The 27,002-nt window shown below is 52.5% G+C and overlaps 2 protein-coding genes across 2 annotated transcripts; both read right to left on the bottom strand.

The window, feature by feature from the left end:
* Positions 1-1,918: 1,918 nt before the first annotated feature.
* On the bottom strand, positions 1,919-10,253 carry HMX2 (H6 family homeobox 2). Its single transcript, XM_079136614.1, has 3 exons — positions 10,132-10,253; positions 4,220-4,488; positions 1,919-3,326 (listed from the first exon to the last, which is right to left on the bottom strand). Exons 2-3 carry the CDS (start codon positions 4,485-4,487, stop codon positions 2,773-2,775), a joined length of 822 nt encoding a protein of 273 aa, XP_078992740.1. The 5' UTR covers position 4,488; positions 10,132-10,253; the 3' UTR covers positions 1,919-2,772.
* Positions 10,254-13,660: 3,407 nt separating this feature from the next.
* On the bottom strand, positions 13,661-16,218 carry HMX3 (H6 family homeobox 3; the record flags this gene model as incomplete). Its single annotated transcript, XM_079136770.1, has 2 exons — positions 13,661-15,193; positions 15,819-16,218. 2 exons carry the CDS (start codon positions 16,216-16,218, stop codon positions 14,520-14,522), a joined length of 1,074 nt encoding a protein of 357 aa, XP_078992896.1. The 3' UTR covers positions 13,661-14,519.
* Positions 16,219-27,002: the final 10,784 nt, after the last annotated feature.

Consider the following 27,002-nt stretch of genomic DNA (forward strand, 5'->3'; position numbering starts at 1 on the left):
TTATTTGGTTCCCTCTCCCAGTTGTTTAATTCTATTAGTGTTTTGAGATTCTGAGCATAAATTATCCACTAATAAAATCTAAGTGTATTTCATTATCTAGTGTAGGTCCCTCTGGGCATGCAGTTGCAGCCGGACTCGATTTGAGTTTTAAGAAACGTCAATCTTTTAAATCCAGTTTAGAGCCTGAAAGGAGACTGATGATTTGGCTGATTATTCAAATGAATTGATAGGCTTGAGATAGGAAATCTGGCAACAATGGAGTCTTGAACATTTTAAATCCAAATGCAAAGTTCTATGTGTGCATATGTTATTGAGTTAACTGTGAACTCCTCGAAAGTAATTACACTGTTAGATCACCTCTGATTGCTAATTTCTGGATTAGTAAAATGGATGAAATATACACTATATAAGATAAACTGTGAAAGGGTCATTCCCTAAAATCTCAAAGGCAAATTTTCTCCTTAAATGCCTTTAGCGACCAGGGGAAACCACTTCCTATTAAAGAGGCAATCTATAGAAAAAGCAGTGACTTATACTATTAAAACCATCTCCAAACTATAACTTACTGAAATGCAAACAAAATGGTATGGATGGAATATCACTATACAATAAGTTCCTTGAATGTAATTTGGTTGCTTCTGCATGGAATATTCAAATAGCAATGTTAGTAGAAAACAATTTAAAGACAGTCATCTGGAGCAAGAGAACTGCAGTGAAATAAAGTATGGGTACACAAAAAGTCAGAAAATGGATCCTCCATTCACTTGTTTTCTTTCTCTGACCACCCAAAATTTAGAATGGGTTCTCAGCACGTATTAGGACCCAGGAAATATTTATTGACCTGAACTGGGTTAAAATACAGTAAATGCAATTGAATCAACCTAGTATTGGCAGATGCAGCCTTGGGTAACATCCTTCCTGACATCGGCTTGAAATAGTTGTGATTTTTTATGAAAACTAATTTGAAAAGAAAAAAACGGACAAGGTAATAGCGGATCTTTTTGGCCAGGCATTTTACACAGACTACTGTGGGTCACATAAATGTTTACAGATATTCTGTGTATTTTCACAAAATGCAGATAATTCCGATGCTTCTTGACTCAAAGACACAAGTTTCTCACCGAAGTGTTTCCCTTCTAGAGAGTGAGATGGAGATTGGAACTGTGAGCTCCCAGCTCTTTTGTACCAGGGGCCTCCAGTTAGTTGGAGCCGGCTGGAGGCAGGACCCAGAAGCTCGCCCCACGTATTGCTGAACCGTCCGCCTCCTCCAAGCTAACGCTTCGCTTTCCGACGCTTTACAAGGAACAGGTGGCTGCGATCTAATGGGAGAGAAAGGGTTTGCGATTTGCATCTCTCTGCAGGCTATTCTCTCCAGGCAGCATCTTCCCAGTCTCGATGTGGTGGCAGGTGTCTGGGCACTGAAGCCCGTGGGCGCCTCTGACGCGTATTACTGTTTAATTCAGAAATAGCAGCATGCTGGCTGGTGACCCAGCCATTTGGCCACGCACTGTGGAAACTATTAACAACAAGAGTGTGGGAAGAGTATTTGCCTCCCGCGCCTTCTTTTGGGCCTCGGATCCCTCCTAGGCCGAAAGCCGCCTTTTGGCGTTCTGTTCCCGCTCCGCGCGGGTCACAGTCTGTGTCACGGACCCAGGAAGTGTGCGTGACGGCAAGCCGGTCGCGCTGGGCTCAGGACTACCAGCGGACCCTTTACCAAATTCAGATAGCGTTACCCACTGCCCTACGCCGAGGAAAGGAGGCTCTCTGCACAGCTTGAACCACGTCCTGGCGCGCCCTGCTTCAGCCAAGTCCAAGAAGATCACAGTGCAGGATGCTCCTCGCGCCCTGGCCCGGCTCAATCCGGAAAGGCTATTGCTTCGGCAGCAAGACCGGCTTCCCCGCCTTTGTCTTTCTCCCCGTGGGATTTGGAGTGGACTCCATTCCAAGTGAGCCCCAGCCCGCGCTGGGATTATGCGCAATGGGGCTGCAATGGGGCGCGGGTGGGAGGGAATGTACAGTTCCAGCCACGTGCAGCCTGGGCAACGGCGATACCCAGACCTTTAACCCCTGATCCCGGCCCCACCCTCCACGTGGTACGAGTCCGATCTTTGCAGACGCAGACGCCTGTAAACTCTGCGGCGGAAAAGGGAGGAAACCTTCCGCGCACCGTCTTGCCAAGCAATCAACCCCTCCAAAGTTAGCAACGATGTTTAAAATGTTTTATTTTTTTCGCTTTAAAAATATTTACAGATCGGAACTCTCCCCATTTCGCCCCTACCCATCCTCGGGATGAAGGAAATGAAAAGAGACTATTAGATCATTGTCCAAAGCCCCTGAGGGCCTAGCTTGGCCGAGCGTGTGTGCATGTACATATGTACAGGTGTATACATCGGGCAGGAGTATACCTGGTTTCGTTGGTATTTTTCTGATTTTTTTCTACCAACCAAAGCCAATCTGGCCAAAACTCCTTTACCCACCACCACCACCCGAGAATATCCCTCTCCAAAGTGGTTTTCAAAGGGTATCGGTTTCCTTTGGGTAGAAAGCAGGCAATCTGGTTTGAGGAATACCGATAAATACCCGAAACAAAACAAAAAGTAGGGCAGAAGCCATAAATAAGAGATAATGAATACACATGGTGTATTTCTTAATATTTCTGGAATCACGTCGCTTTACTCCGGAGCTCTGTGAAGGGTGCAGCCCGTGCCGGGCTCCGGGGCGGTTGGAGGGGTCTGGGCGAGCCCGGCAGCGGGCGCGCGGCGGGCGGGTGGGTCAGTAGTCGAGCTTGTTGTAGAGATTATACAGCGGTAAGGCGGAGAGGTTGCTGCTGGGGTAATAGAGCGGCGCGGGGAAGGCGAGAGAGCGTGGCACCGGCACGCGCAACAGCGAGCTGTCCCGGAACACCAGCGGCATGCCCACCAGAGTCTGCGCGGACGCGTGCGCCATGTTGGCCGCCTCCAGCTCGGCCGAGAGCTGCCGCTTCCACTTGTTGCGGCGGTTCTGGAACCAAGTCTTGACCTGGGTCTCGGTGAGCTGCAAGCTGGAGGCGAGACACGCACGCTCCGAGCTGCTCAGGTAGCGCTTCATGTCGAAGGTGGACTCGAGCTGGTACACCTGGCTGCGCGAGAAGACAGTGCGCGTCTTCTTCTTGGCCGCGCCCGTCTGCCGCTCGGCGCCGCCGTCCCGCGGCCGCTCTGGCCCCGGCGAGGGAGAGCCCGCCGGCAAGAGCCTCTCTTTCTCTTCTTTAAAGTCCGGATGGGAAGGAGAGAGAAAAGGCGAACGCTCGGAACCCGCCGGCCCCGCGCCTCCGCTGCCCTTGGGAGTACCTGAGAAGCAAGAACAGACAGCAAGGCCTGTTGAAGAGCATTGGAGATCCGCAGCTCCTCCCGGGACCAGAGTGTTGGCAGCAGTCTGCAGTCTCGGTTCCGTGTTACCAACTCTCTGCCCTTCTCCCTCCAGCTAGCTCCCTAGACCCTGCGCTTTTAAAAGCAACCGAAGAGGGACCCGGCTACTGGAGTCTGGGAGTCTGGGGTCTCTGTGCTTCCACCTTTATGAAAGGATAGGTGGCAGCAGGGGGAGGAGGCCTGCAGGGGGAATGTTACCATTAGAAAGGTGAGTTTGCCTTGTAACTGAGCTGGAAGAGTTCCTCCAGCTTTATAGGTCAGCCTCATTTCACAGGCCATTTGTTTGGAAATCACACTAAGGACCAACACGGAGATCTCCTTCCTCAAATGTTGTAAAGAGGAACCGTCTCTGAAACGCATCATTGTCAATCAACTTGGAGTGCTAATCATTCCGAGAAGGAAACGGAGACAGAGACAGAGACAGAAAGGAGGGGCGGGGGGGAGCAGAAATTGCGGTAGAGACAGAACACAGACCCAACTTGCAGACCACCTGTCTGGAAAGAAAGTATCCTGTGTGCAAAGGGATTGAGCCCAGAGTCCCGTGTACAACCAGCCAGGGGACCGACCGAACGGCTGTGGTCCACTCTCTCTCCAACCCGACCTTCCCCCAAGAAGCCCCAGCGCGGGATCTGTGTCGTCCTCGTCCTCCCAGCGCCCTCCCGGGCTAAGAAGGCACCGCCACGCTCGTGTGCCCGCCCCTCGGCCCCAGACCCCCAGCGGCCCCAGCTCTGACCCCAGGGGGAGTCCTGACGGGGCACGCAGCCTCGTTCCCCTAGCGCTCACTCGCTGCCAGACAGCAGACGTTCGATCCTTACCCAGGCAAGGAAAAGGAATGGGGGGGTGGTGCTTGGGGCCTGGCTCCTTGGGGCCGTGCGGGTCTGGGCAGAAGCAAGCGGGCGCCTTCCAGCCGTCGTCCGGCTCCTCCTCCTCCGAGGACACAGACAGGCTGCGTTTCCTGGCTGGCCAGCCGGCGGGCTCCCTCGGTGCTTCGGAGGGGCCCCCGCCCAGGATGGACTGGATGGTGAAGCTGGAGACGCCACCAGCAGCCGGACACCCCTTGCCCACATCTTCCTTGCTGCCCATCCTGGGTTCATAAGAAATCGGAGGAAACCAAGAACTCCCTTTAGAGACGATCTGGGAGGAAGGTGGTACAGGCAGGCAGGCAGGGGGGAGGGGCGAGGAGGGGAGCCAGGGGAGGGGGCGGGGAGGCTGTTGAGGTGTCCCTTCCGCGCCGGGGACACGCGGCACGGGACGGCTGCGCGGAAGTCCCTGCCCGCCCGGCTCTGGGTGCGCCCGCCCAGCCCCAGTGCAAATGCCCCTTCCTCGCCCACCAGCTAGCTGGGTCTCCGGCTGTGCGGAGGCTGCGCGGCCTCATTTGCATAGAGGTTACCCTAACGCGGCCAATCGCAGCGCCGCAGAGCTGCCCCGGAAATTTTCAAAAAGCCCCGGCCCCGCACACAGTGCGGATGCGCCCCCTGAGCACGCTGAGAACCCAGCGGGCATAGAATCTGTCCAACCAGGGACGACAGAGACCCAAAACCGCGTAAATTTCAGCCTAGATCCCGATCTCTACTACGCCTGGGGACCCTTGCCTCTTTAGGGACCGGGACGACGCGGGGCTCCGAGCTGGAATGGCCTGCCACCACCGCAGGCAACAGATCTCCGTGCCTCCGAGGGGCTCCGACAGGCTGGCACCACGTTCCCCAGAGGGGCTGGCAGAGCTGTCACTCCCCGGCTCGCTCCGGCCCTCGTGAGGATGGAGCGGGTTAAGTGCTTGGGTCTGACCGACGCTGTTCGCTTGAGCGTTGCTGGGAGCCCCAGGATCAGACTTCTGCTCTTCCTCGTCTGAAAATCCCATCCCTACCACAGGCCAACCGTGCTATGTGATTTGGGGGGCGGGGGATGGGGCAGCCCTAGATTGCGCGTCAAGCGATCCCGGTTCAAGTCTCAGCAACACCGATTACATCCAGTGAACTAGCTTGAACAAGTTGGTCCCAATCAAAGCCTCTCTGACCTCAGGTGAAACGAACTCATTAGTATCTCTTCCTTGTGTTTGAAGATCAACCAAGTATGGATGGAAAAGCACCAGAAGGCCTCCGGTCGTCGTGCCTAAACCCTTACTGAATAGCTGCTGGCCCGCCGTTGGTGCCATAGACGAATCCCTTTTTCGTTGACTATTGGAGATCTTGAAATTGCTAGAGAAATAGAAACACTTGTTTCCTGGGAAGGAGGTAGTTATGAGGTGTGTGCAGAGTCCACTCAACTAGGCTGGGTGACCTTGGGCAAGATACTTATAACTTTCTGAGGCTCGGTTTCCTTGTTCCTAAAATCAAGGGAAGTAGAGATCCAGATGTCCAACATCAAAGAGGCACGTGGTAAATAACCATGGTTCCCTCCCTCTTCACTCTTCCCTTTGGAGTTCTGGCTCTTGCTCCGTAATTCCTAGCATAGCTATTATCTGATCTATAATCATTCCGGCACCGGCAAAAGGCTGGGGGCCACAGTCATCTGCACAGCTAATTTTTACAGAAACTGGGATAAGACAAGGCCCAAAGCGCCCAGGCAAAACCCCCACTCGGGCTACAGCTTCCATCCATTCAGCCAAAAGGTTGAAGCTTTGTCTCTAAAAGTGCACCCCTCCCCGCCAACAGCCAAGAGTGAGGAGAGCTTGTGGAATCAGCCACCACAAATGTCCAGAAGCAGCACCATGACGATGCAGTTCCTTCCTCTCCTGCACCGCTCCCGGGTTATTGAGTAAAGCGCTTATAATATCATTAGCCTCGGTGAGTAACCGACTGCGGCCCTGCCAGTGGCAGAACTCCCTACTTAACTCCTCGAAGGGCTCGTTAATGGGCTAATTGATTAGGAGTCAGCAGCGCGGCCGGGACAGGGGTAGGCGGGGAGGCGGGGGCCAGGGTCTGTGCGCCACGGCCCGGGAGGCCGGCGAGGGGCAGGTGCCGGCCTCCGTCACCGCATTAACCTCTTCAGGGCTCGGCGGCGGGGTCGAGACACATTACAAATGGTCAACTTTAATCATGGTGTCAGCTCATTAACCCGGAAGGACCCGATGCTGAAATACAATTTGCGCGTCCTCCTATGCTCGGCCACGGCGCAGGCTCCGGGGTCTCCTCACAGCCCCTCCGGCGCGCTCCCGCTGGTCTCCGGGGTAGAGGGGAAATTCAAGGAAAGAAATGTCCAACTCTCACTAACCCCCGGCCTCTCGCAGGCACCCGGAGCCAAGGCAATACCTGGAAGGAATCTGTCAGTCCACTTTGGGGGCAAAGCCAGCTACTCCGCTGGGGAAGGAAGCGCAGGGTCGGGGGAGGGAGAGTTGGTTTGAACCTTTCTGAGCTAGCTAGTAGTTGGTGCCAGGAGCATGCTGAGGCCTCCTCGACGTGGTTCACTTTGATCCTCAGAGCAAACTTGATGCAGATCTCCCCCATAGTACAGACGGGGAAACTGAGGCTCAGAAGAAAAAGTGAATAGGTCGAGCAGGCAAAGCAAGCACGATGTTCAAAACTGTTCCACTGCAAATGCCACGCCCCCCAGGGAGAGGAGAAGAGCGGACATAGACACTGAGCTTGGAGAAAGACCGAAGGCAGGACTAAGGAGCCTAGTTATCTGGAAACTGCAGGGCTAGTGTATGTGTGGGGTCAAGGGCCCAAAGAATTGACATCTTTCAGGGAAGGGAGGCAGGGTCGGGACCTCTGAGGTGGGCTTCGGATAAGCAGCTCCCAGACCCGAGACCAGCAAGAGACTGGGAAGCCGACTAGGGAAACCGGGCTGGAAGACTCAACCTGGGAAACCAGGAAGTTTTCAGGGTTGGTTTGGAAAGTCAAAAGGAACCATGTGGCCTCGTATTCCGCCTGCCCCGTCTCCTGTTCGAATTGAGGGTCTGGCCGTCACAGAGGCACGTCCTCCGCCCCCATACCCTGTACGCTTTAAACCTGGAGCATAAACGCTGACTTACACGCATTCATTCAACAAACATTCTCTCCCCCCGCCCCACCCCAGTCAGGAAATTGGTGGCGGTGGGCCCAAGGCGGAACCAGTGAATACAGAGCAGACTTTCCGCTCTGCCGCCCCTTGGACTACAGCTCTTCTTCGCTCTTCTCGACTCCAGTAGTCCTTGAGCACCGACGGCAGTCACAACGCAGGAGCCTGGAGGGCGGAGACACTGTGTTCGTAGGCACCCCTTTCGGGCACTCGGGGATCTCCAAGACTTCGCCCAGAGCGCAGAGGCCAGACGCCCTCTCCTGGGCCCCGGGTAGCTGCAAAACCCACCCCCGGGAACTCAGATGCGCGAACCACCACCACTGACACCTGGTCTCTCAACCCCAAGTATGGCAATCCTTCAACCCAGCACCACCCCCACACCCGCCCCACCCTCCTAGTCTCGGGGTAGCTCCACCCCTCCCTGCTTCACTGTCTAGTAGCCGACCCCCTGGAGGATTGCCTTCCGCGTCTCTGGGATGGCCCCCCTCACACCCTCTTAGGAATAAGGAATAACTGGGTTCCAAGGAATGATAAACTTTCCGAGGCTGAAAGAACGCTTAAAGTTTAGGTCCCGAGATTATGCCGCTGCTCAATATTAAAGCGGCCCAGAGCAAACTTGCCGAGGAGCCTAATAAAAATTGATCCTCTCTGCTCTGCGGCGGTCGGGAAATAGGCTGGCTGAGCCGGGTAATAGTGGAAGAAGTCTCCCTCCGAAATGACAGATGAAGTCATAAACAAGTTTGATCTTGGAATCAAGCTTCGATAAATATTAAACACAGCCTCCCCCCCCCTTTACGCGAGTGGATTATGATATATGGCGCGTCCAAACTTTAAAATAAGGAAATACCAGAGAAAATGATCTCAATAAATTTTCTAAGTATAAACGTTGATTATGTTTCGATTTTCATTCAAGGGCCTCTGCTGTTCGTTCTTTGGTGCAAATGACATCTCGCAATAGGCTTTTGGGGAAAAGGGCTCCCTATTTGAAAAAGAGAGCCCCAGAGGTGTACAATTTATGTAATCTGCGGCTGGAAAATGAATTGTGTAATTTATTGGAAAACAGAAAGTCATGAAGATTGGATCAGCATAGCCGAGTTGCGACACCCCCCTCCCACATCCATCAAGTTCCAATTAACAGCCTAACCAGAGAGCTTTAATGGGTTTCCAATCTAGTGGCCTGATAGACTCATCAATTCCTCTGGGAGAAATTAAGAAAATCGACCGCCCCTTGGCGACGCAGTGTCATTCCTTTCTGCAACTATATGTCAAATTAAAAACACAATTAAAATTTAAACTGTTTCAATCAAAGGGTGCCCTGCAACCTATGTTTCACTTAATAGAACTTTGATGAAAATCTGATGCGTGTACTCCATCACCAAGGGGGGCGAGGGCAGCGAAGGAGCTCACCAGAGATGGAGATTCTTTATATTTCTTTAAGACATTAGCGCTGGGGTGAGACACACCAGGTGACTCCACCTCGCAGCTCCTGCCTCGGTGATGGGCGCAACACAGCTCTCCCCTTCGCTCTTCGCTCTCGCTCCACACCTCTCCCCCATTTCCTTTTCCTCTCCATTCATCGCAACCGGAAGGGATCCTTTTGGAACACCAGCAAACCAGACTTTGGACAATTTCCCCCTCGAGAGGCAACGCCTGGAGCAGCCTGAAGCAGCAGCCAAGGACAGGATCTGGGCGAGTACAACCAATGCACACCTCTCTCGGGAACTCTCCAAGGAGGCAGGCTGCGGCTTCCAGCGCTCGCTGGCCCGGGGTCTCTGAGACTGCCCAGACGCTGATGAAACTCTGCGGAATCTGGGAGTTGGAAGCCTGGGGGAGGATTCCCAAGCGGAAAACAAAGGAGTCCCACTGAGAATTAGGGTGTTGTTGCCGTCTGGGGCCGGATTCCCAGCTTCAGACGCCACTGCCCACCCCATCCTCCTTCAAAGTACTTCCCCAGGAGAAACAGGCTGAGGGAGAGATCCCCGTCGGAGGTGCCAGCCAGTGCTCCAAAGTACACTCAGCCCCGTTGTCTTCACAGCTCTTTCCTCTCTTCCACCATCACCCCCTCCCCGTTTGTAGATCAAAAGGTCAACGCCATCCTCTCTGCACACGGAGACGCATGCACGTGCACAAACAGGCGTATACTTTTCCAGACGCATACACCCAAGAGTTAGGGATGGCTCGCCCTAAAGTCCGGACCTGCACAGGTCCTTGCGGCGGCCTGCGAGTGGGCGGGAAGCTGAGAGGAGGAGCCTCGAGTCTGGGTTCTGCGGAGTCACGTATATTCGCCAGGACCTGCCTTGCTACTGCGTCTGCCTGGCGGCTGGGAGGGATTTCTCTGGGACTCAGTTCTTGAGCCTTGGCCTCGTCGCATGAGGACCAGTAGGGGGATCTTCCCCTAGATGCTCTGTGGAGTTTGGACTACTAAGGGAAAGAGGTCCCCTAGCTGGGTCACTGATCATGGACGACCTGGAGAGGCGGGACCGGCTCCATCCAGCAAAGTCTCCGGCCCCCTTGGAAGCTGTCCAGGAGAGCCGAGATGTCCCACCTATACGGGTGAAGGGTGAAAGCTGGGCGAGTAGACCTGGCCCAGGGGACCAACATTGCTAGGCTTCAGCAAAGCGCTGGGAGGCTGCGAGCTAAGCAGCCCTAGGGGACCCGCGGTTTCGACTCCTGCCCTCATCTCGCTTGCTCAGCGAGAAGCCCTAGAAAAAGGAAAGGAAATCCCACCGACCTTTTTGCCTCTTCTTATTTCTCCCAGCTCCACTTCCAGAATCTCAGTCGAGGAGACCTGTGCGCTTTGGGGTTCTCCCGTGGGGCCTCTGGCTCTGACCGGCCTGGAGCAGAGGGGTGTCCTGCTCTGAACGAGCACCAGTGGCAGGGGGCAAGTTTATATCTGTCTTGCCATTGTTTGATGTACACACACCCACACTATTTACTACCAAATAAAAGAAATACATCTGTGTTGCCAATAGAAACAGTTCAGGCGCTGGCTCTGCAGTCTCCCAGGGCCTGGAGGCGCTGCTCAAAGCCTCTGAGAACAGTAGAGCCCAGCACCATGGGATCTTGGTTCTGAGTGAGGTCCTGGACCATCATAGTAGAGGGTCCGTGGTGAGTGGTAGGCAGCTCCACTAGTTGACCAGATGGCTTGTGAAGAGGCTGCACAAGACAAACCTCCCCAGGGATTTTCAGGAGCTACCAGAATCCCTGCTTATCCTTTTCCAGAATTCTTCCCAGTTTGCCTCAGCCTAGCGCCATCAGAGAAAACCAGCTGCCAGGGTCACCTCAAACAAAGTGTCCAACTATGTGCCTTGGTCACAGAGGTGATGCTAAATTAACATAGTGTGTGTGCTAGAAGCCCAAGGATATGTTGTCTGTTAGGAAATATAAAGTGTGTGTGTGTGTGTGTGTGTGTGTGTGTGTGTGTGTGTGTGGTGTTTATGTCAAGTGTGAAAGCATCCTGTGTTGTTTACACGGGAATCTGTAGAAAGGATTTAGAGGCAAAGCTGAAGATTGCATAGACTTGAAGATTAATTGAGGTACAGCTCAGGAAGAATCGGAAATTAGGGCAGGCAGAAAGTTGGGCTCCACAATCTGAAGAAGGAGTGAAAGAAAAAAACCATGGGTGTCTGTTCAGTGTTCTGGACACGCATTGCCCTGACTTCCGCTGTGGGATGCCCAGGAGGAATTTCAGGAGGCACTGCCACTCTTCCCCAAAGCCCCCTTTTGGTGAATAGTTCAGTGCCTCCCAGAAATCTTTGCGGAAGTACGGGGTGGGAGTGGGTGGGGGAATAAGATGACACCAGCCAGCTCTTCAGATGTGACAGTCCCATCAAGTGTTTTCTTGGCCTCTCCTGACGGGAAAGCCTCAGAACAAGCTGCAGTTGAGGTTAGGATGCTTCTTACTCAGAGTGACTTCTGCGGTCCACCTCCCTGCACCCAGGTGCAGCTTCTCTTGCATTGGGAGAAATACCAGAACGGCAGCCTGGCCAGCAAGCATAGGAGGTTTCCCACCTGGTTCAGCTTCTAGGCTCGCTCAAACCAGCACCACTTCCTCCCCCGGGGAGGCACCATATCTCTCGGGAGGAAAGCTCTGGCCAGGGCAGCAGAGCTCCCCTACAGAAGGGAAAGGGAGGCTGCTGGGAGCAGGACAAAGGATAAACTGTGCTTGTGGAGAACCAGTTATTTCTCGACTTTGTAAAGACCGGGTCAGTCAAGAACCGTTTTCTAGAATCCAAACAAATAAAGAAGTATTTTCTTGGCGTTTGATAACATCGTGTTCTGGCCGTAAAGTCTAAGGACGTGTTTGCTATTGCAACATCATTTTTAATGAGCTGTTACTGGCCTGTCCGGCAGTTAGTATTGCCAACAGTAAAAGCCATCAGTATGTTTGCAGGTAACACAAGGAACGACATATTTTGACCCCGAATTTCTGTTTATTTTTCATTTACGACACATGCCCTCGTTTTTATTCCATACCAGAGGGAAATAAAGAGAGATCTATCTTCACTGGGGTCCGGGCTAAAATTTTGCCATAAATACGCATGCCGGTTTATTTGGGGGCAGTTTTCCATCAACGGAAAACGATGCTCCTCGTTTCAGCCACAGTAGACTCAATTGTGTGGATTGAGTTTGAGGAGCTTGGACCGCGCTGGAAGGCGGGCGGCGCAAGCAGGCGCTCCCCAGCGGTGGTGTCCTGCCGCGTGCTCTCAGAACTCTTCTCGGCTTGGGCTCCTCATCTCCCCCTTTTGGCTCCCCAGCTTCAAACGCGAGCTGCCGGGACTACGCACTGACACCCTCGGCTTGAAGGCAGGCGGCCACGCTGGTTGTCGAGGGCCTCCCAAGCACCTGGCCTCCCCTGGGCTGACCAGCTCTTCCAGGCGGCCTCTCCAGCTGCCCACCAACAACGTGGCGGCCCGGCGCCCAGCAGCCCGCGGGAGCGGCTAGCCTGTCGCCGACCAGGACAGGGGACACGGAAAGGCTGTCGATGCTTTGGGCCCCGGTGGACAGAAAAAGGTTGGCCAGGAGGGGACACGGTTCTCTCCGTGGCGGCTGTCACAGCTAGGTGGTTTCTGGTCCCTGGCACTTGGCACAGGAGGACAGCGCCCAGTCCCGAGCCCGCACAGCGGCGGCAGCTCTCCCAAGCCTTGCTGAAGTCTCCCTGCCCTAGAGTGGGAGCTGCCTGCCGAGAGGTGGTGGCTTCCCCAGAGGGCTTGCCATCTCCTGGCCCGGCCTCTCCCAGGTGGTTTGGGCAACTGGTCTCCAGTGAAGCTAAACTCTAAGTTCACTCCCTTCTTCCCCCACAACACCCCCGAACAACCAGAGCCACTACGCTCTTAGCTAGACCTCCTAAGGATGCTCTGCCCAGAAAGTCACCGACTCGGGAAGGAGCCGTGGCTTGGGCACAGAACGCTAGGCTATAGCTCTGCGTTTAAAAATGCTGTCTTTAAGCTCCAAGCTGTCGCTTCGCTCAGTTCCGCAAGCTAGATAAACATAGGTCTTTACCCCTCCCGCACCCCATTCTTTCCTGCTCCCAAGGCACTTCAAGCCACGGAAGATACTGGGGAGAGAGCGCCCCTGGTCGCGAACAAAGCCGCCTCTGTCTCCGCCGCCTGCTGGATTATAGGGGTGTGCCTCCAGGTCGGACTGAGCTCAGAGGCAGCCAGGGGGAGACAGAAAAGAGTTTCGGAGACACCTGCTCTGGGAAAAATCATCCAAAGTTACACACTCTGGCAACATGAAAACTTCGTTCTTTTCTTTTTAATTAATTCAAGTTCACGACAACATTAAGTGTAACAATATTTTGTGGGTTTTTTTTTTTTTTTCTTTTTCTTAAAAAGGGACTGAACCCAGGAAGAGAAGAGGGGGACGAGGGGAAACAAACTACTGCAGAACAACAGGTGTAGCCGACAGAAAGAAAACAAGACTGGGTGGCAGAGAGAAGAGCCCTGCCGGCTGGAGGGTGAATTTTACAAGAAATCTGTACATTTATCAAATAAGTTAAAATTCTCCTAAATTGATTGTCCTTCACTTAAAGCGCTCCAGTATGCCTAACTTACTCCTTTGAGCATTGCTACCTGTCCTTGATTTCTTCCTTTTCCCTTTCCCCCTGCTTAATTTTCTCTTTCTAAACGAATGACTGAAATTATACTGCAAAAAATCTGCTTCCCTCTTAGAGGAAAAGGAAAGCAGGGCTCTCAGGAAATTTTGTACAGTATTGCACAGGTCAAAGTACAATAGTTACTGCGGAACAAAAAGGCAGGAGGAGAGGATAAAAGATATGGTTTTTTTTTTTTTAAATCAAAAGCATTCTCTCAAAATAGGGAACAAAGTAATAATAGTAATATTAATAATTTACTGACAAGTGAAATTCCCCCAAATAAACGCTACTAATAAATAAGACCATTCTAACCACGCCAGATGTGGGGCTGTTTCAATTTCCAGAGTTCTGGTTTTTGGCTTTGTTTTTTACCCTTCAACACTTCAGTAGAGGATTCTTCGGTCACAAAGGGAGAGAGATGAGATTAATTGCCACAGACCTCTCAAGGAGAGAAAAGCGCCGAGTAGGGGTTCTTAGGAGAGGCGGCTCAGCCTCTGAAAACGCCAGAGGTAACTGATTGGAGGTGGGGAGGAAGAACCACACCCCGAACTCCAGAAATAAAAGCACTACCATATGAACTCTTCCTCTTTCTGGACTCTGAAAATCGCTCCACAGAAAATGAATAAACTAGAGGGCTTAGGATTTTGCGCTTATTTTCCTTCTATAAAAATAAAACCAAAAAGTCACTGCTCAATGCAAAGTTAGGGGAAGGGTGCACCCTCTACAAAAGCTTTTAGTCGAAATGTTTGACCTGGAAATTTTGTCTTTTTCCTGCATTTTCTTATTTAGTAACCACAACCAAAAGGAAGAGGAGAAGCGCCTCAAATTCATTAGGGATGAATTGCACGAAAATACATTGCAAATACTTACAAAACTCTACCGATTGGGGGAGGGGAGGCCAGGCAGAGCGCCGAAGCCCCGTTCCCAAGGCCGCCGGACGTCTCGCCGCCCTCGGCCCGGCCCAGTCTCCTCTGGGGTCTGGGAAGGTGGCCGGGCGCTCCCTTCCCCTCCCCTCTCGGGCCTCAGACCGGCCGTAGCAGTGGCACGGACGAAACCACCGGGTGCGAGTAGTAGACCGGGTGCGGGAAGGTGAGCAGCGGCTGGCTGACCGGCACCGGGGCCCCCGCGGCCGCGGCCGCCGCGCCCTCGGCCGCCGAGTTCTCGTGGTAGAGAATTGGCACGCGCACTATGCGCTGCGCTGCCGCGTGGCTCAAGTTGGCCGCCTCCAGCTCCGCGGCCAGCTGCCGCTTCCACTTGTTGCGGCGATTCTGGAACCAGATCTTGACCTGCGTCTCAGTGAGGTGCAGCGACGCGGCCAGGCCGGCGCGCTCCGAGCTGCTCAGGTAGCGCTTCATGTCGAAGGTGGACTCCAGCTGGAAGACCTGGCTGCGCGAGAAGACCGTGCGCGTCTTCTTCTTGCGACACGCGGGTTTCTTCTCCGGACTCTCGGCGCCCTTCTTCCAGTCCTCGGCGCCCGGCGTCGCCGCCGCCGCCCCTACGCTCGCACCGGCCGCACCCGGCGCCGCCTCGCCCTCCTTCTTGCCTTCCTCGGAGTCGCTCTCCTCCAGAATGATCTCGTCCGGGCTCTTGGAGTCCAGCTCCTTGTGGTCGGGGTCAGCCTTAAGCAGAGGCTCGGGCGAGTCGCGGTCTGTGCCCGAGGCCGGGGAGGAGTCTCGCAGGACGGCTTTCTCCGAAGCTGCGGAGACAGACAGACGGACGCACACACACACGCACACCGACACAGCCGTGAGCTAGGCCAGGCCCAGGGGCCAGCAGGCTCAACCCGCGCCGGCCTCCAGGTTCCGGGCCTTGAGGCCTCACCGCTCCCGCGGGCCTTCTCCTTCCCGTTTGGGCTGGAGTAAGGGAGCCGTGTCCTGGGATCCCCCTCCTCCCGAGAACAGGCGGGCAGATACTAGCAGCACGGCCGATCCTTGCGTTCCCTCGGCTCCCCTGCCAGGGGCCCGCGGAAAGATTCGCCATCCGATTGGGTCCGCCCGAGACAACCCCTCTTTTCAGGCGGTATTTCCAGCCCTGGCCGTCCGAAGCCACCCCAGTCAAGCCGGAGGCCACTTTTCCAAAGAAGCGCCGCGCCCCCCGGCTCCAACTCCACCTCTTTTCTCACCAAGTGGGATTGGATTCCCGGACAGCGCAACCAAGCACGCTGGCAGGAGTTGCAGGCCAGGGGTGGGAGGAAGTTAGCCAAACACTGGGTTTGCGGGTGTGGGGGATCCCAGAACGGCGGTGGTAAGCAGCGCCAGGAGGGGATGGGGCCGGCGCGGGGAGGGAGGGAGGAGAACGAAAATTCAAAGAGAGGTCGGTACCTTCAGGTCGCGGGAGGTGGCCGCCGGCGGGGGTCAGGGTGTAGGGGTACCACCAGGCCGGGGAGCGCTCCAGGTAGTGCGCAGGCAGGGCAAACCTCTGCGCTGGGATCTCAAAGCGGGGGAAAGTCAGGTCGCCCACCTGCGAGAGCGCGAAGCCCGCGGCACCCTCCAGGGCCCCCTTGGCTGCGGCGGCGGCGGCGGCAGCGGCAGCGGCGGCGGCCGAGGCCGGCGCGAAGAGCGTCCGTGGGGGCGGCTGCGGCTTAGGGGGTGGCCGGTGGTGGTCTCCGTTGAGCAGGTTCTTGATGGAGAACGGGGACTCCTTGGGCGCGGGAGGCGGGGGCGGCGGAGGCGGGGGCTGCGCGCTGGCAGTGCCGGAGGCGTCCGGCCCGGGCTCCGGCATGGTCCCCTCTCCTCCGGGTCCTCAGGAGGGAGGGAGCGGGACAGGCGGGCAGCCGAGCGAGCAGGCAAGCGGCCGGAAATCAGACCATAAACGGAACTCAACTACGGGGCGCAAAGTCGGGGGCCGCCCCGGGCGCAAATCGAGCCGCGGGAGGGCGGGGTGAGGACCAGGCTGGGGCGGGCTCGCATGGGGGAGGGGTCCTGAGGGGCGGGGAGCTGCCCTGCCGCGGCACCGAGGGAGCGAGGCGGCTCAGCGGCGGCTGCGGCTCCCGGGGAGGAGGCAGCAAGAGCAGTCCCCGGCTTGGGGCTGCGTCAATCCGGCGCCGGATGCTAATGATGAAATCAAAATGTCATCCAAGTTAAATGCGGGGAGTATACGGCGATTGGGCGCGTACAATGGCAAATGGGATTAGGCAGACGAAGGCGCAGCCGAACCCCGGCCCCGCAGCAGCCTCCGCCAACGCCCCCTTCTCGCCTTCCCTCGGATTTTGGCGCTTTGGCTTCGGGCTATAAGAGCCCGCCTGTTATTGGCTTTATATAGTCCAATTAGGCAGCAAATGAGGACAAACTTATTAGCACAAAAGGATATTGGCTCCCGCTAAAGAGGCACTCGGAGCGCTCCTAAGAGCGCAGGAGGAGCCAGGGACCCAGAGCCCGCGGCGCCCCCGGCCGGCCGGAGCGCACTGACAGCGGCTAGTCGGGAGCCCGTGCCTCCCTCTCCCCCCTGCGGCTCCGGGACCCGCTTCTCGCCTCCAGGCCTGCGGGGGGGGGGTGGGGGAGGGAGGGGCGGGCCAGGCCCGCGCGGGTCACCTCGGGGTTATAAGCGCTTGCAGCTGCCGCTTCCCCGCCCCCAGGGGCTTGGCAGGGGCTCGCTGCCCCCGAGCGGCTGAAGAGCCTTCTAGCTCCGCCACAGGAGGCAGGACGCGACCTCGGACCCCAACGAACTCAGTACTTTCCTACCCTTTAGGGTCCGGTGGCCTCAGCATTATCCCCAAAGCCTGCTAAGAAGGGCGCGGCCACGAAGAGAGAGATTTGGGTTCACCATCCACCGTCTGTCAATAGGAAGAGAGTTGGGGAGTGAGTCCTTGCGCTGCAGCCCCGCGCTCAGGAATCCTCATAGCCTTGGCCTTTGGCTCTGGACTACCGAAGAGTGAGCCTTCCCTTGGGACGTGGAGTGGGTGTGCGTCTCTGCGCACCCGCGTGTGCGCGCAGGACTGGCCGACGCTCGCGCGTCACTCTTTAGGGGTGTTGGGGTAGTAGCGTTCTGGCGCCCACCGCTGCACGCCAAAGGGCACTTCTCTTTTCCGGATGTCCGCGCTCCAGACTGAAGAATCAGCTTGGAGCCTACAGTCCCGAAGATAGCACTTTCTTCCAGGAAGTTTCCTTGGCTGGCGTTTGAAGCTGCCTAACGCTTTAAAAGTAGCAGTGTGACCGAAGGAAGGCACAGCGGAGTATTTGCTTCCGTTGTAGCTGTGACATCGACACCAGCAGCTCGTCCCAAGGGCCTTCAATTCCCTGGAGAACCACGTCGGGCCTCCGAGGAACTGAGAAACAGCTGGGAGGAAGGTCTCTCTATTCCTTCGGCTTTAGAAACAGCTCCCCGTGTCGCACGAGGAGCCCGAGGCAGGCATTTTTAGACTCTAGATTTAACCAATCATATGAATCAGATTTGTTTGTGGGGTCCCTTCCAGAGTGACAACTCCCTAGTCAAAGAAAGGTGGCAAAGTATCTTCACCCACCCTTTGCCTTTGGTACACCCGGTACAGCCAAGGTCTTTTTGTGGCCCCTTCACCTCTTCAATACTTTCCTTTTCGTTAGGTCGAACATTGCCTAATGCAAGGTCACGCTGCATCGGCAGACGCGACTGGTCGCGGTCCCCAAGTGAGAAGTGGGTATGTTTTATTTTTCTGTCGTAGGGTGTCATACCGTCCCCAATAAAATCTCCATAGGTGCATTTAGTGTTTCAGCAAACCTTTACCTACAGTAGTAAACCTTACTTTTTCTTGGGCTACCTGAAGCCTTGTAGCCAGCTCTTCCATAAACAATTATTATTCCTTTGAGTTTGTGAAGGGCTTTACTGGAATGCAAAACACTACAGCATTCAAACTCCGAGTTGGAACCAATCACAGTTTTGAGACTCAAGCAGGGTGTGTCTCATGCTCTGATTTTATAGGTGAAGGCAAGCGTCTGGAGAGGAGATCCGGCCTAGGTCACCTAACCCGGAGTGGACAGCCAAAAGTCATTTTTCCTAACCGCAGAAATCGCTCTAGGCACGAAGTTCTACTCCGGTTGCGAGCGCATTGCCTGCACATAGCAGGCCAGGTGTCGGAGGCCGAGGAGAGGCCCCTATCGGTGCGCACGCGTGTAGTGTGAGCTCTCCGGTCAGGGTCAGATGCGTAAAAACTTGCTGAAGTTTTGACGCACCACGGAAGCCGCCTGAAAGAAGTGGAAAAGCTTCCTCAAGTCGCAGAAGGGTCGGGGGCTGTAGTTAAGTGGTAGAGCCCATGCCTAGGATGTGAGTGTGTCTGGGTTCAATCACCAGCACCAGAGGGGTGGGGGCAGGGAATCAGAAAAAGGAGCGCCTGGCAGGTGTCCCCGAAAAGGCGGAGGGTTTTGTCTAGGGCGGGCTCTTCGTTGATCACAACTCCAAGACTAGACCTCAGTGGGCATAGGGTCTGCCTTGGCGTGAGAAGAGCTCAAGACAGCTGTCCCTGATCTTTGCCACGCGGTTTCCCGATTTTCACTCTTCCTTTGTCGCCCCGACTGTTTCCCCCTCTCCAGGGACGCGCGGGAGCGCTGGTGTGTGTGTGAGCGCACTCGCTTTGACCAGGTAGTGGGGTTGCTTAGTTATCGGCGTCCCCGGCCCATCTTCTGAGTTAGGGAGGATAGAATTGAATGGCAGGATAAAGAGTAAGATCTATCCTTTTGCTTCGAGCAAGTCCTAAGTGCCAGCAGAGCGGTTCACTTGCCCTCTGGCGAGGTTTGTTGCGTGTTACCTGCGCCTACGACTCCATTCAAAGTCTGGCAAACAGCGCCCTCTATGGGGCATTCTCTAAACCAAGGCTGCAGGCTCTTCTGGAGAAACCAGTCCTAGAGCACAATATTTAAAAGCCGCGGTCTGTGAACAAAAGCATATTTGTCTGGATTCCGGGAGAAGCAGAGGGCGAAATCGCCTGCAGGTCTCTGCTGATCCTTACCTGGCCATCACAGGAAGTGGTCTCCCCCGCCTCCCTCCTTCCTCATGCTTTTCCTGCGCCTGTTTTAAGACACGTTCTATGTTCCTCCTTGCACCCTGGCCTTTAGGAGCCAGTCCTGACTGCAGGCTAGGTGTGAGTTCCACGCAAGAGAAGTGGGCTGACTTATTCGTCGTTTTAGGACTCAGAGTGCCATCCGCCGACTAATGGGTGCTGGGCAACACTATGCTAATACCTGAATGCCTGAGTGCGGGGGATGGGTGGACCCATGGTTGGATGAATTCACAGTTCCCACTGTATTGGGGTCTTCAGAGAGCTTGACAATACCCACAAGCAGTTTTTGAAGAGTTTAGCGAACACCTAAAATCTTCTGATGACATATTTTACAAATCCCCAAGGATAGGACCACTGGAGGGTGTTTCACAGGCTGATCCAAGGCAGGCAAGAGGGCTGCAGGAAGAGCCATTTTCGTGCCTCTCCCCCTCGGGAGGAGGGGCCAAGAGTGCAGAGGGGATCTAGAGAACACTAGTGGTTAATACTCAACTTTTGCCCAAAGAATGAGGCTTGGCAAAGGAGTTCTTAAAATAGCCCCACAACCCCCACACCCACTATGCACAAACCACACATAAGCATATGCATCCACAGAAGTAAGTAGGGCCTTCTCTAAGGGAGGGGAGCATTTTCATATTTCTACTACTTCCCTAAGAGAGGTTGCTTCCCTCTGCCACCAGAATGGAGTCCTTCTTGGAACGGCTTCCTGAGACAGCCCACCTTACCCATAAAGAGGAGTGGGGACTATTTAGGCTTTTAACCCAGACTGCAGGCCCCCACAACTAAAGTAGCCAGAATTTGCCCCGGTACTGATGGTCACATTTAATATCTCCGGTCTCCTGCCTGTGTGTCCCTGATTTGTAGGCAGAGCAGGTGAAGGCCTGAAACTGTGAACCTGGGGAAGCTGTGACCCTGACCCCCAGCCCTGGAAAGCTCTTGCCCATCTTGTTCCAGGCCACCAGGAATGCTGCCCTAACCCCCCCCCCGCCCTTTGGCTAGTGAATGTGACCCTGAGAAAGTACTCAACCCTAGGAGATGGGACACTGTCATGCTGTCCTTGATCAGATATGTGTCCCTAGGAGATGGGACACTGTCATGCTGTCCTTGATCAGATATGTGTCCTGAATAGTGTACAGTGCCCTTGGAGTGGCTGTAAAGGCGATTTCAGCTAACAGCCACCCAGTCCTCCTTCTATGCCAGGCACTTTATCTGGTGTAGTAGGTGGTACTATTACTCCCACTGGGCAGATGAGGAAACTGAGGCATGGTCAGTATGATAGATGGGAGCTGGACAGTGCAGGCATAAAGCAAATGCTGGCTACTGCTACTATTATCTTCATGCATTCCCTCTTGTTTAATTTATTAATTTTTTTAGTACTGGGAATTGAATACAGGAGCTCTCTCCTAGTGAGCTACACCCCCAACCTCTTTTTAATTTTTTTAAAATTCTGAGACAGGACCTTGCTACGTTGCCCAAGCTGGCCCCAAACTTGAAATCCTTCTATCTCATCCTCCCAAGTAGCTGGAATTACAAGTATGCACCACCATGCCCAGCATTATTTGCTCTTCACAATGAGCCCATGGGCCAAAAATCTGTTCTTGAAGGTCTTCTCTGAGAAAGCTAGCAGGGTCCTATGAGGACTCCTTTCCCTGTCTTTCCTATGTCCTCTCTCACTTCTCACATCTCTGTCTTCTTCTAAAGCCTTTCTCTCCAAACCGGATTCCTACATTGCTCTCCATGTTTAGAGTTCTCCTTAGCGAAAAAGAACTGCAAATTTTTGCATTTTTCTCCTATGAGTCTTGCTGTCCAAAAGCATCTGAATATTCCATGGACACTGGCTGGTAATTTACTGAGGTTTTGACAAGACCCTGTGTCCCAGCCTAATCTTGATAACAATGACTGCATCAAAAGGAACCCATTACAAGCAAAGGAGGACTTGCTTCCTTGTGGAAAATCAAGGTCCCTGACTCCATCCTTGGTGCTCATCTCCCCTCAGATCTCATCCCTGAGAACTGCTGATTGCCACACTTCAACTCAGCTCCCTCTGAGCTGTACCAAGGCCCTGTTGTGGACACAGTCATCATTCTTCTGTTTCTCTTACCTTGTTAACACAGGCTACATTCTGCTAAATAACAGTAACATCACTACAGTGTATGAAGCAAAAAGTTTTGAGCTCTTAAGGTGCCAGGCCCCATTCCAGGCTCTTGGGATGCCTCCCGTGAACACAGGAACCTCATCGTGGGGAGCTTACCTTCTAGTGGAGGGAGCGGGTAAATGGTGCAGGGCAGTAGGGATGATAAATCTTATGAGGAAATCCTAAAAGGGAACAGGACTGCTGAGCTGGAGTCAAATTGCAGTATTAAATCTGAGGGGACAAGCGAAGCCACGTTGAGAAGGTAAGATTCAGCAAAGACTTCAGGTGGGGGTAGGATGAGTTTTTCGGGCAAAAAGAAGGACTTCCACTTAGGGCAGGAACTACAAGGTGGGAACGGAGAGCCTGAGCCTGGTGACAGAGTAAGGGACCCATGACATGGAACCTTGGAAGCTCTGGGTTTGGAGTCTGTCTTTACACTGAGTGAAATGGAAGACCACTATGCAGTAGTTTTTGTTTGTTTGTTTGTTTGTTTTAATTGTCAACCTAAAATAATGATAGAAAGAGGCAAGCTCTCCAAAGAGTTTTTCAAAGAAAGAATTTATTTAGGGATAGCAGGGGTCTGCAATCTGCAAAATTGCCTGGTGGATTATGGGTACATTAGCCAAAGGGGTTGGGTAAACAGGAAGCTTCTAAAGACCAAAAGAAGTCCACAGAAACTGTTCTGAAACAAAGACTGTTGGTGATCGGTCATAGGGACCTGTTGCAGGAGTCGACATTAGCTCATTGGTGGAGGTAGTTGTCAGGCAAGCATCCTTGTGCAGATGGCTCATCTGGAGCACTGAATTTTTGAAGAGTTCCTTACATAGTTTCTGTCATGGAGATATGTGCAGGAATTTCTCTTTTTTAAAATTTATTTTTAGATGTTGATAGACCTTGATTTTTATTCATTTATTTATATTCGGTGCTGAGAATCAAACCCAGTGCTCACGCATGCTAGGCAAGCGCTCTACCACTGAGCCCCAGGCCCAGCCCCAGGAATTCCTTATGCTAAGTCTTATTACAGGCATGTGTGCATGATGGCTCCTTTTTCATGGCCTCCTGGCTCCATTGTGTTAGGGTTTGACATAATGACTCCACTTTGACATTAATAACTTCCACATAATCAACTTTTAAAAAGTATAATTTAATGAGCAATAGAATTCACACTTAAGAATATGGTTCAATGAACTTTGGCAAATGCATGTATTTGAGTATCTACCCTCCAAAAGATCTTTCTGGCCCTTGCAGTCAATTCCCCCAACTTCTGTTCCAAAAGCCATTGATTTGATTTCATCATTAAAGATAAGTTTTTCTGCTTCTAGAACTTCACATAAAGAACATCTAAATCTGTACCTTCCTAGGTCACGTTTCTTCAACTCAAAATGTCTTTGTAGCTCATCTGTGTCATTGTGCATAATATTCCCAAGGCAGAGTTTTGAGCAGAGGAATGACCCATCCAGCTTATATTTTAAAATCAGCTTTGGATGCATCAAACTCCTATGGAATTCTAATCCTATAAAATGCCATAATATCCTATGCATGGATAAAGAACATGTGGTGTATCCATACAATGACATATTATTCAGCAATAAAAATGAGTGAACTACTAAGACATGGATGAACCTTTGAAAGTTTTATGTGAAGGGGAAGAAGCCAGTCATAAAGGAGTACATATTGCTTGATTCCTTTTGCGTGACATGTCCAGAATAGGCAACTTCGAGGAGACAGAAAGATTTGGTTGCCTGATGCAGGGAAGGAGAGGAGGAAGGAGCCACTGCTGATGGATGTGGGGCTTCTTTCTGGGAGTGATGAAGATGTTCTAAAATTGGTTGTGGTGATGGTTGCCCAGCTCTGACTATGCTAAAACCCATGGAATTTAATATTTTCCATAGACAGATTGTATAATACATTATTTCTATTTCAATAAAGTTGATCCTAAAAAATTTACCTCCCAGTCACCATGTGCAGATGTAGTCTTTCCAATGTCTCTTGCCTCAGGAGCCCCAAAGAGGTAGCCCAGTGACCCAGCGGACTTCCCACACATTTCCTACATCCTTCCTCTTTCTGCCGATGGCTACACAGCAGGGAGGGACAAAGGGATTGTTGGCTCAGCTCCTGTGTGTGAGAAGCTCTCTGCCCACAGCACAGGGGAAGCCTAGCCCTCTCAGCCCTCACTGAGGCCATGCCAGCCCCCTTGGAGCTCAACCCCTCCATAGCAAAACTGTCCCCAGGGCCCACATAAGGCTGTCATCCTGGATGTCTCCCTTCCAGCTTTGATTTGGTACTCCTTACTTCTGCAGCTGAGGAATAACCCACTCTCCAAACCATCAATTTCCTTCTGGCCCATGGATGTGGCACAATCAGAACAATTGATGGTCATGTGGCATAAATCACTGAAGACTCTAGGCAAGAAGCAGGCGCAGCTTCCTCCAGGTCCTATGCCAGTGGCTGAGCAGTCCTTGGGACTCTTGCCTTCATTCACACAGTTAACAATATGTCTGGGCAGGCACTTTGCCAGGCTCTGGGAGTGCAAGACCAAGTGAGTCACAGCTCCTATCTTTGGGGTGCTCACAATCTGGGGAAGAGAGCCAAGAAGGGAGTGAACAGTGGCCATGCAACTAGCATATGTAGGCACAAAGCCATCAGGGATTGCAGAGGAGGAAACAATGGATTTGGTGTGACGTGGGGAGACTTCCTGGAGGAGGCGATCAGCCTCCTTGATGAGTCTTATGCATGTTGATGAGTCCTGATGAGTGTTATCAGGCAGAGAAGGAAGGACAAAACTCAGAAGAGACAGCTGGGGTATGGACACAGAGGTGGGTGGGGAGTGTGCACAGAGAACAGGAGATAGGGTACAGCATCTAGCAAAGAGTGCTTCTCTCGGGTGGGCCCTTGACTCTCTGCATCAAAATCCACAGGTCTCTGCCAAAACCATCATGTCACATTGGAGTGGTGGTAGGGACATGGACTCAGGAATCTGCGATTTTTGTTAGTTGTGGCAGACTGGCTTCTAGCATGGCCCCTAGGACTCCTGTAGCTAAATAACACAAACTGGGGGACAAGAGGAGCTTAAAACAGCAGAAAGTCACTGCCTCACAGTTCTGCAGGCCAGATGTCCAAACCTGAGGAGTCAGCAGGGCCCGGTCCCTCTGAGTTCTGGAGAAGAATCAGTTCAAGGGAAGCATAGTTCTCTAGCTTCTGGTGGCGCCTGGCAATCTTGGCATTCCTCGGCTCGTGGCTCCATCATCCATGTTTCTGCCTTTCTCTTCACAGGGCTGTCTTCCCTCTGTGTGTGTCTCTGTATCTTCATGTGACCTTCTTATAAGGACGCCATTCAAGGAATTTAGTGTTCATATGAATCCAGTATGATCTTGCTCTAACTCAGTGACATCTGCAAAGATCTTATTTTCAAATAAGGACAAATTCACAGGCACCAAGACTTCAACACATCTTTTGGGGGAATAGTTCAACTCACCGACCTACCATGATCCCCACCCACCTCCTGGTATTTACATATTTGTGTAATCCCCTCCCCGCAAAGGTAGGTTGGACCTAGTAACTTGATTCTACCCAATAGAATACAGCAAAGGTGATGGATGTCACTTTCAGACTGGATTACAGAAGATCAAGACTTCTGTCTCATTAGCTGACTCTGTTGCCTTCTTAGCTTGCAAGCTTTGGTGAACTCAGGGTGGCCTCATGCCAACAGCCAATGAGAACTGAGGTCCTCAGGTGAACAATCTGCAAAAAACTCATTGTTGCCAATAGCCACTTGGTGAGGTTTGTAAGAGCATCCTTCCCCAATCAAATCTTCAGATAAGAATACAGACCCTGGGCAAACACCTTGATTGTTGCTCTGTAAGAGACCATGAAACCAAGGACCCAAGGAAGACATGCTCAATTCCTGACCCACAGAAATTGTGAGACAGTAACTTTTGTTTTGTTTTTGTTTTTCTATCAGGAATTGAATCAAAGAACACTTAACCACTGAGCACCGTCCTCAGCCATTTTTTATTCTTTTATTTTGAGATAGGGTCTCACTGAGTTGCCAAGACTGGCCTCAAACTTGTGATCCTCCTGTCTCAGCCTCCTGAGCTGTTGGGATTACAGGCATGAGCCACCAAGCCAAACTAATTGTGAGATTCTTTAAGCCATTAAGTTATTTTTCTTGTTTTTTTTTTTTTTTTTTTTTTGTTACCAGGATTGAATACAGGGGCACTTAACCATTGAGCCACATCCACAGCCCCTTTTTAATTAATTAATTTATTTATTTTTGAGGCAGGGTCTCACTAAGTTGCTGAGGCTGGCTTTGAACTTGCAATCTTCCTGCCTTAGCTTCCCAAGCTGCTGGGATTACAGGCATGCACCATCACACCCAACAAAGTCACTAAGTTGTGTGGTAGTTTGTTATATCATAATAAGTAACAAACCAACTCTCTGGCATTTCTTATGCCTATCCTGATTTGAAGGACTAAGTGATGGGGAGCCATGGAGGGATTTTCAATAGAAAGCAAGAAGATCTGATCATATTTAGGTTCTGGGAAGCTTATCTGGATAAGGGAAAGATCTGTTGAAGCAGGAGGGACAGGAGTCTGGAAGGCTGGCGAGGAGGTGCTTCATGAGGACCTGAACTACCAGGAATTGTTCCCAAAGTGAATGCCCCTATATAACCTATATAACCAGATTAAGAAACAGAACATTCCAGACTCCCACAAAGCCTCTTTGTGTTCCCACCCAGTCATCCCTACCCTCACTTCCAATAAGCACAATCTCTGTCCTAACCATAGGTTAGTTTTTCCTGTATTTGAATTTTATATTGATAGAATCAAGTTGTTTTCTCTCTTGTGTCTGGCTTTTTTGCATTCAACATTATGTTTGTGAGCTTTGTCCACTTTGTTTTGTGCAACTGTAGTTTATTTATTTTCTTTGCTGTTTAGCGTTACATGGGGTGGGTGTAACAAACTTTATTTACCCATTTGATTATCGACGGACAGTCAAGTACTTTCCCATTTGCAGCAATGATACATAGAACAGAGGTTAGGACATTTTCTTTTCTTTCTTTGGCAAGTGCTCTACCAGTGAGGACACCCCTGGCCATGCATTTTCTGGTGGTCACGTGTGCATTTTGATCAGAAGGGAACCATGGGCTTAGGATATACATATGTTCCCTTCCCTCACAGGGTAAAAACTGGATGGCAGAAATTCCTGTGACACAGGCGTTGGGTCCCACTGGAGAACCTCGTGTGCCCAGAGCTGCTCAGCTCATCTTGACAATCCTCACGGGTGTGCCAGGCATGAACTTCGAGAAGCACTTCCTCACGTCTGCCACGGCTTCCTCCTCACTTTGTGGTCAGGGGTATATATTATTTTCTTTCAGAAACAACAATAATAGTAAGCCCCCAGGAT

This window comes from Sciurus vulgaris (genome assembly GCF_902686455.1).
Source record: "Sciurus vulgaris genome assembly, chromosome: 4".
Classification (NCBI taxonomy): Eukaryota; Metazoa; Chordata; class Mammalia; order Rodentia; family Sciuridae; genus Sciurus; species Sciurus vulgaris.

Coding starts and splice junctions, on each gene's coding strand:
- HMX2 (XM_079136614.1), bottom strand. CDS start 4,487: ATGGGCAGCAAGGAAGATGTGGGCAAGGGGTGTCCGGCTGCTGGTGGC. Junction 3,327..4,219: donor CATTCCTTTTCCTTGCCTGG/GTAAGGATCGAA, acceptor CTTGCTTCTCAG/GTACTCCCAAGGGCAGCGGA.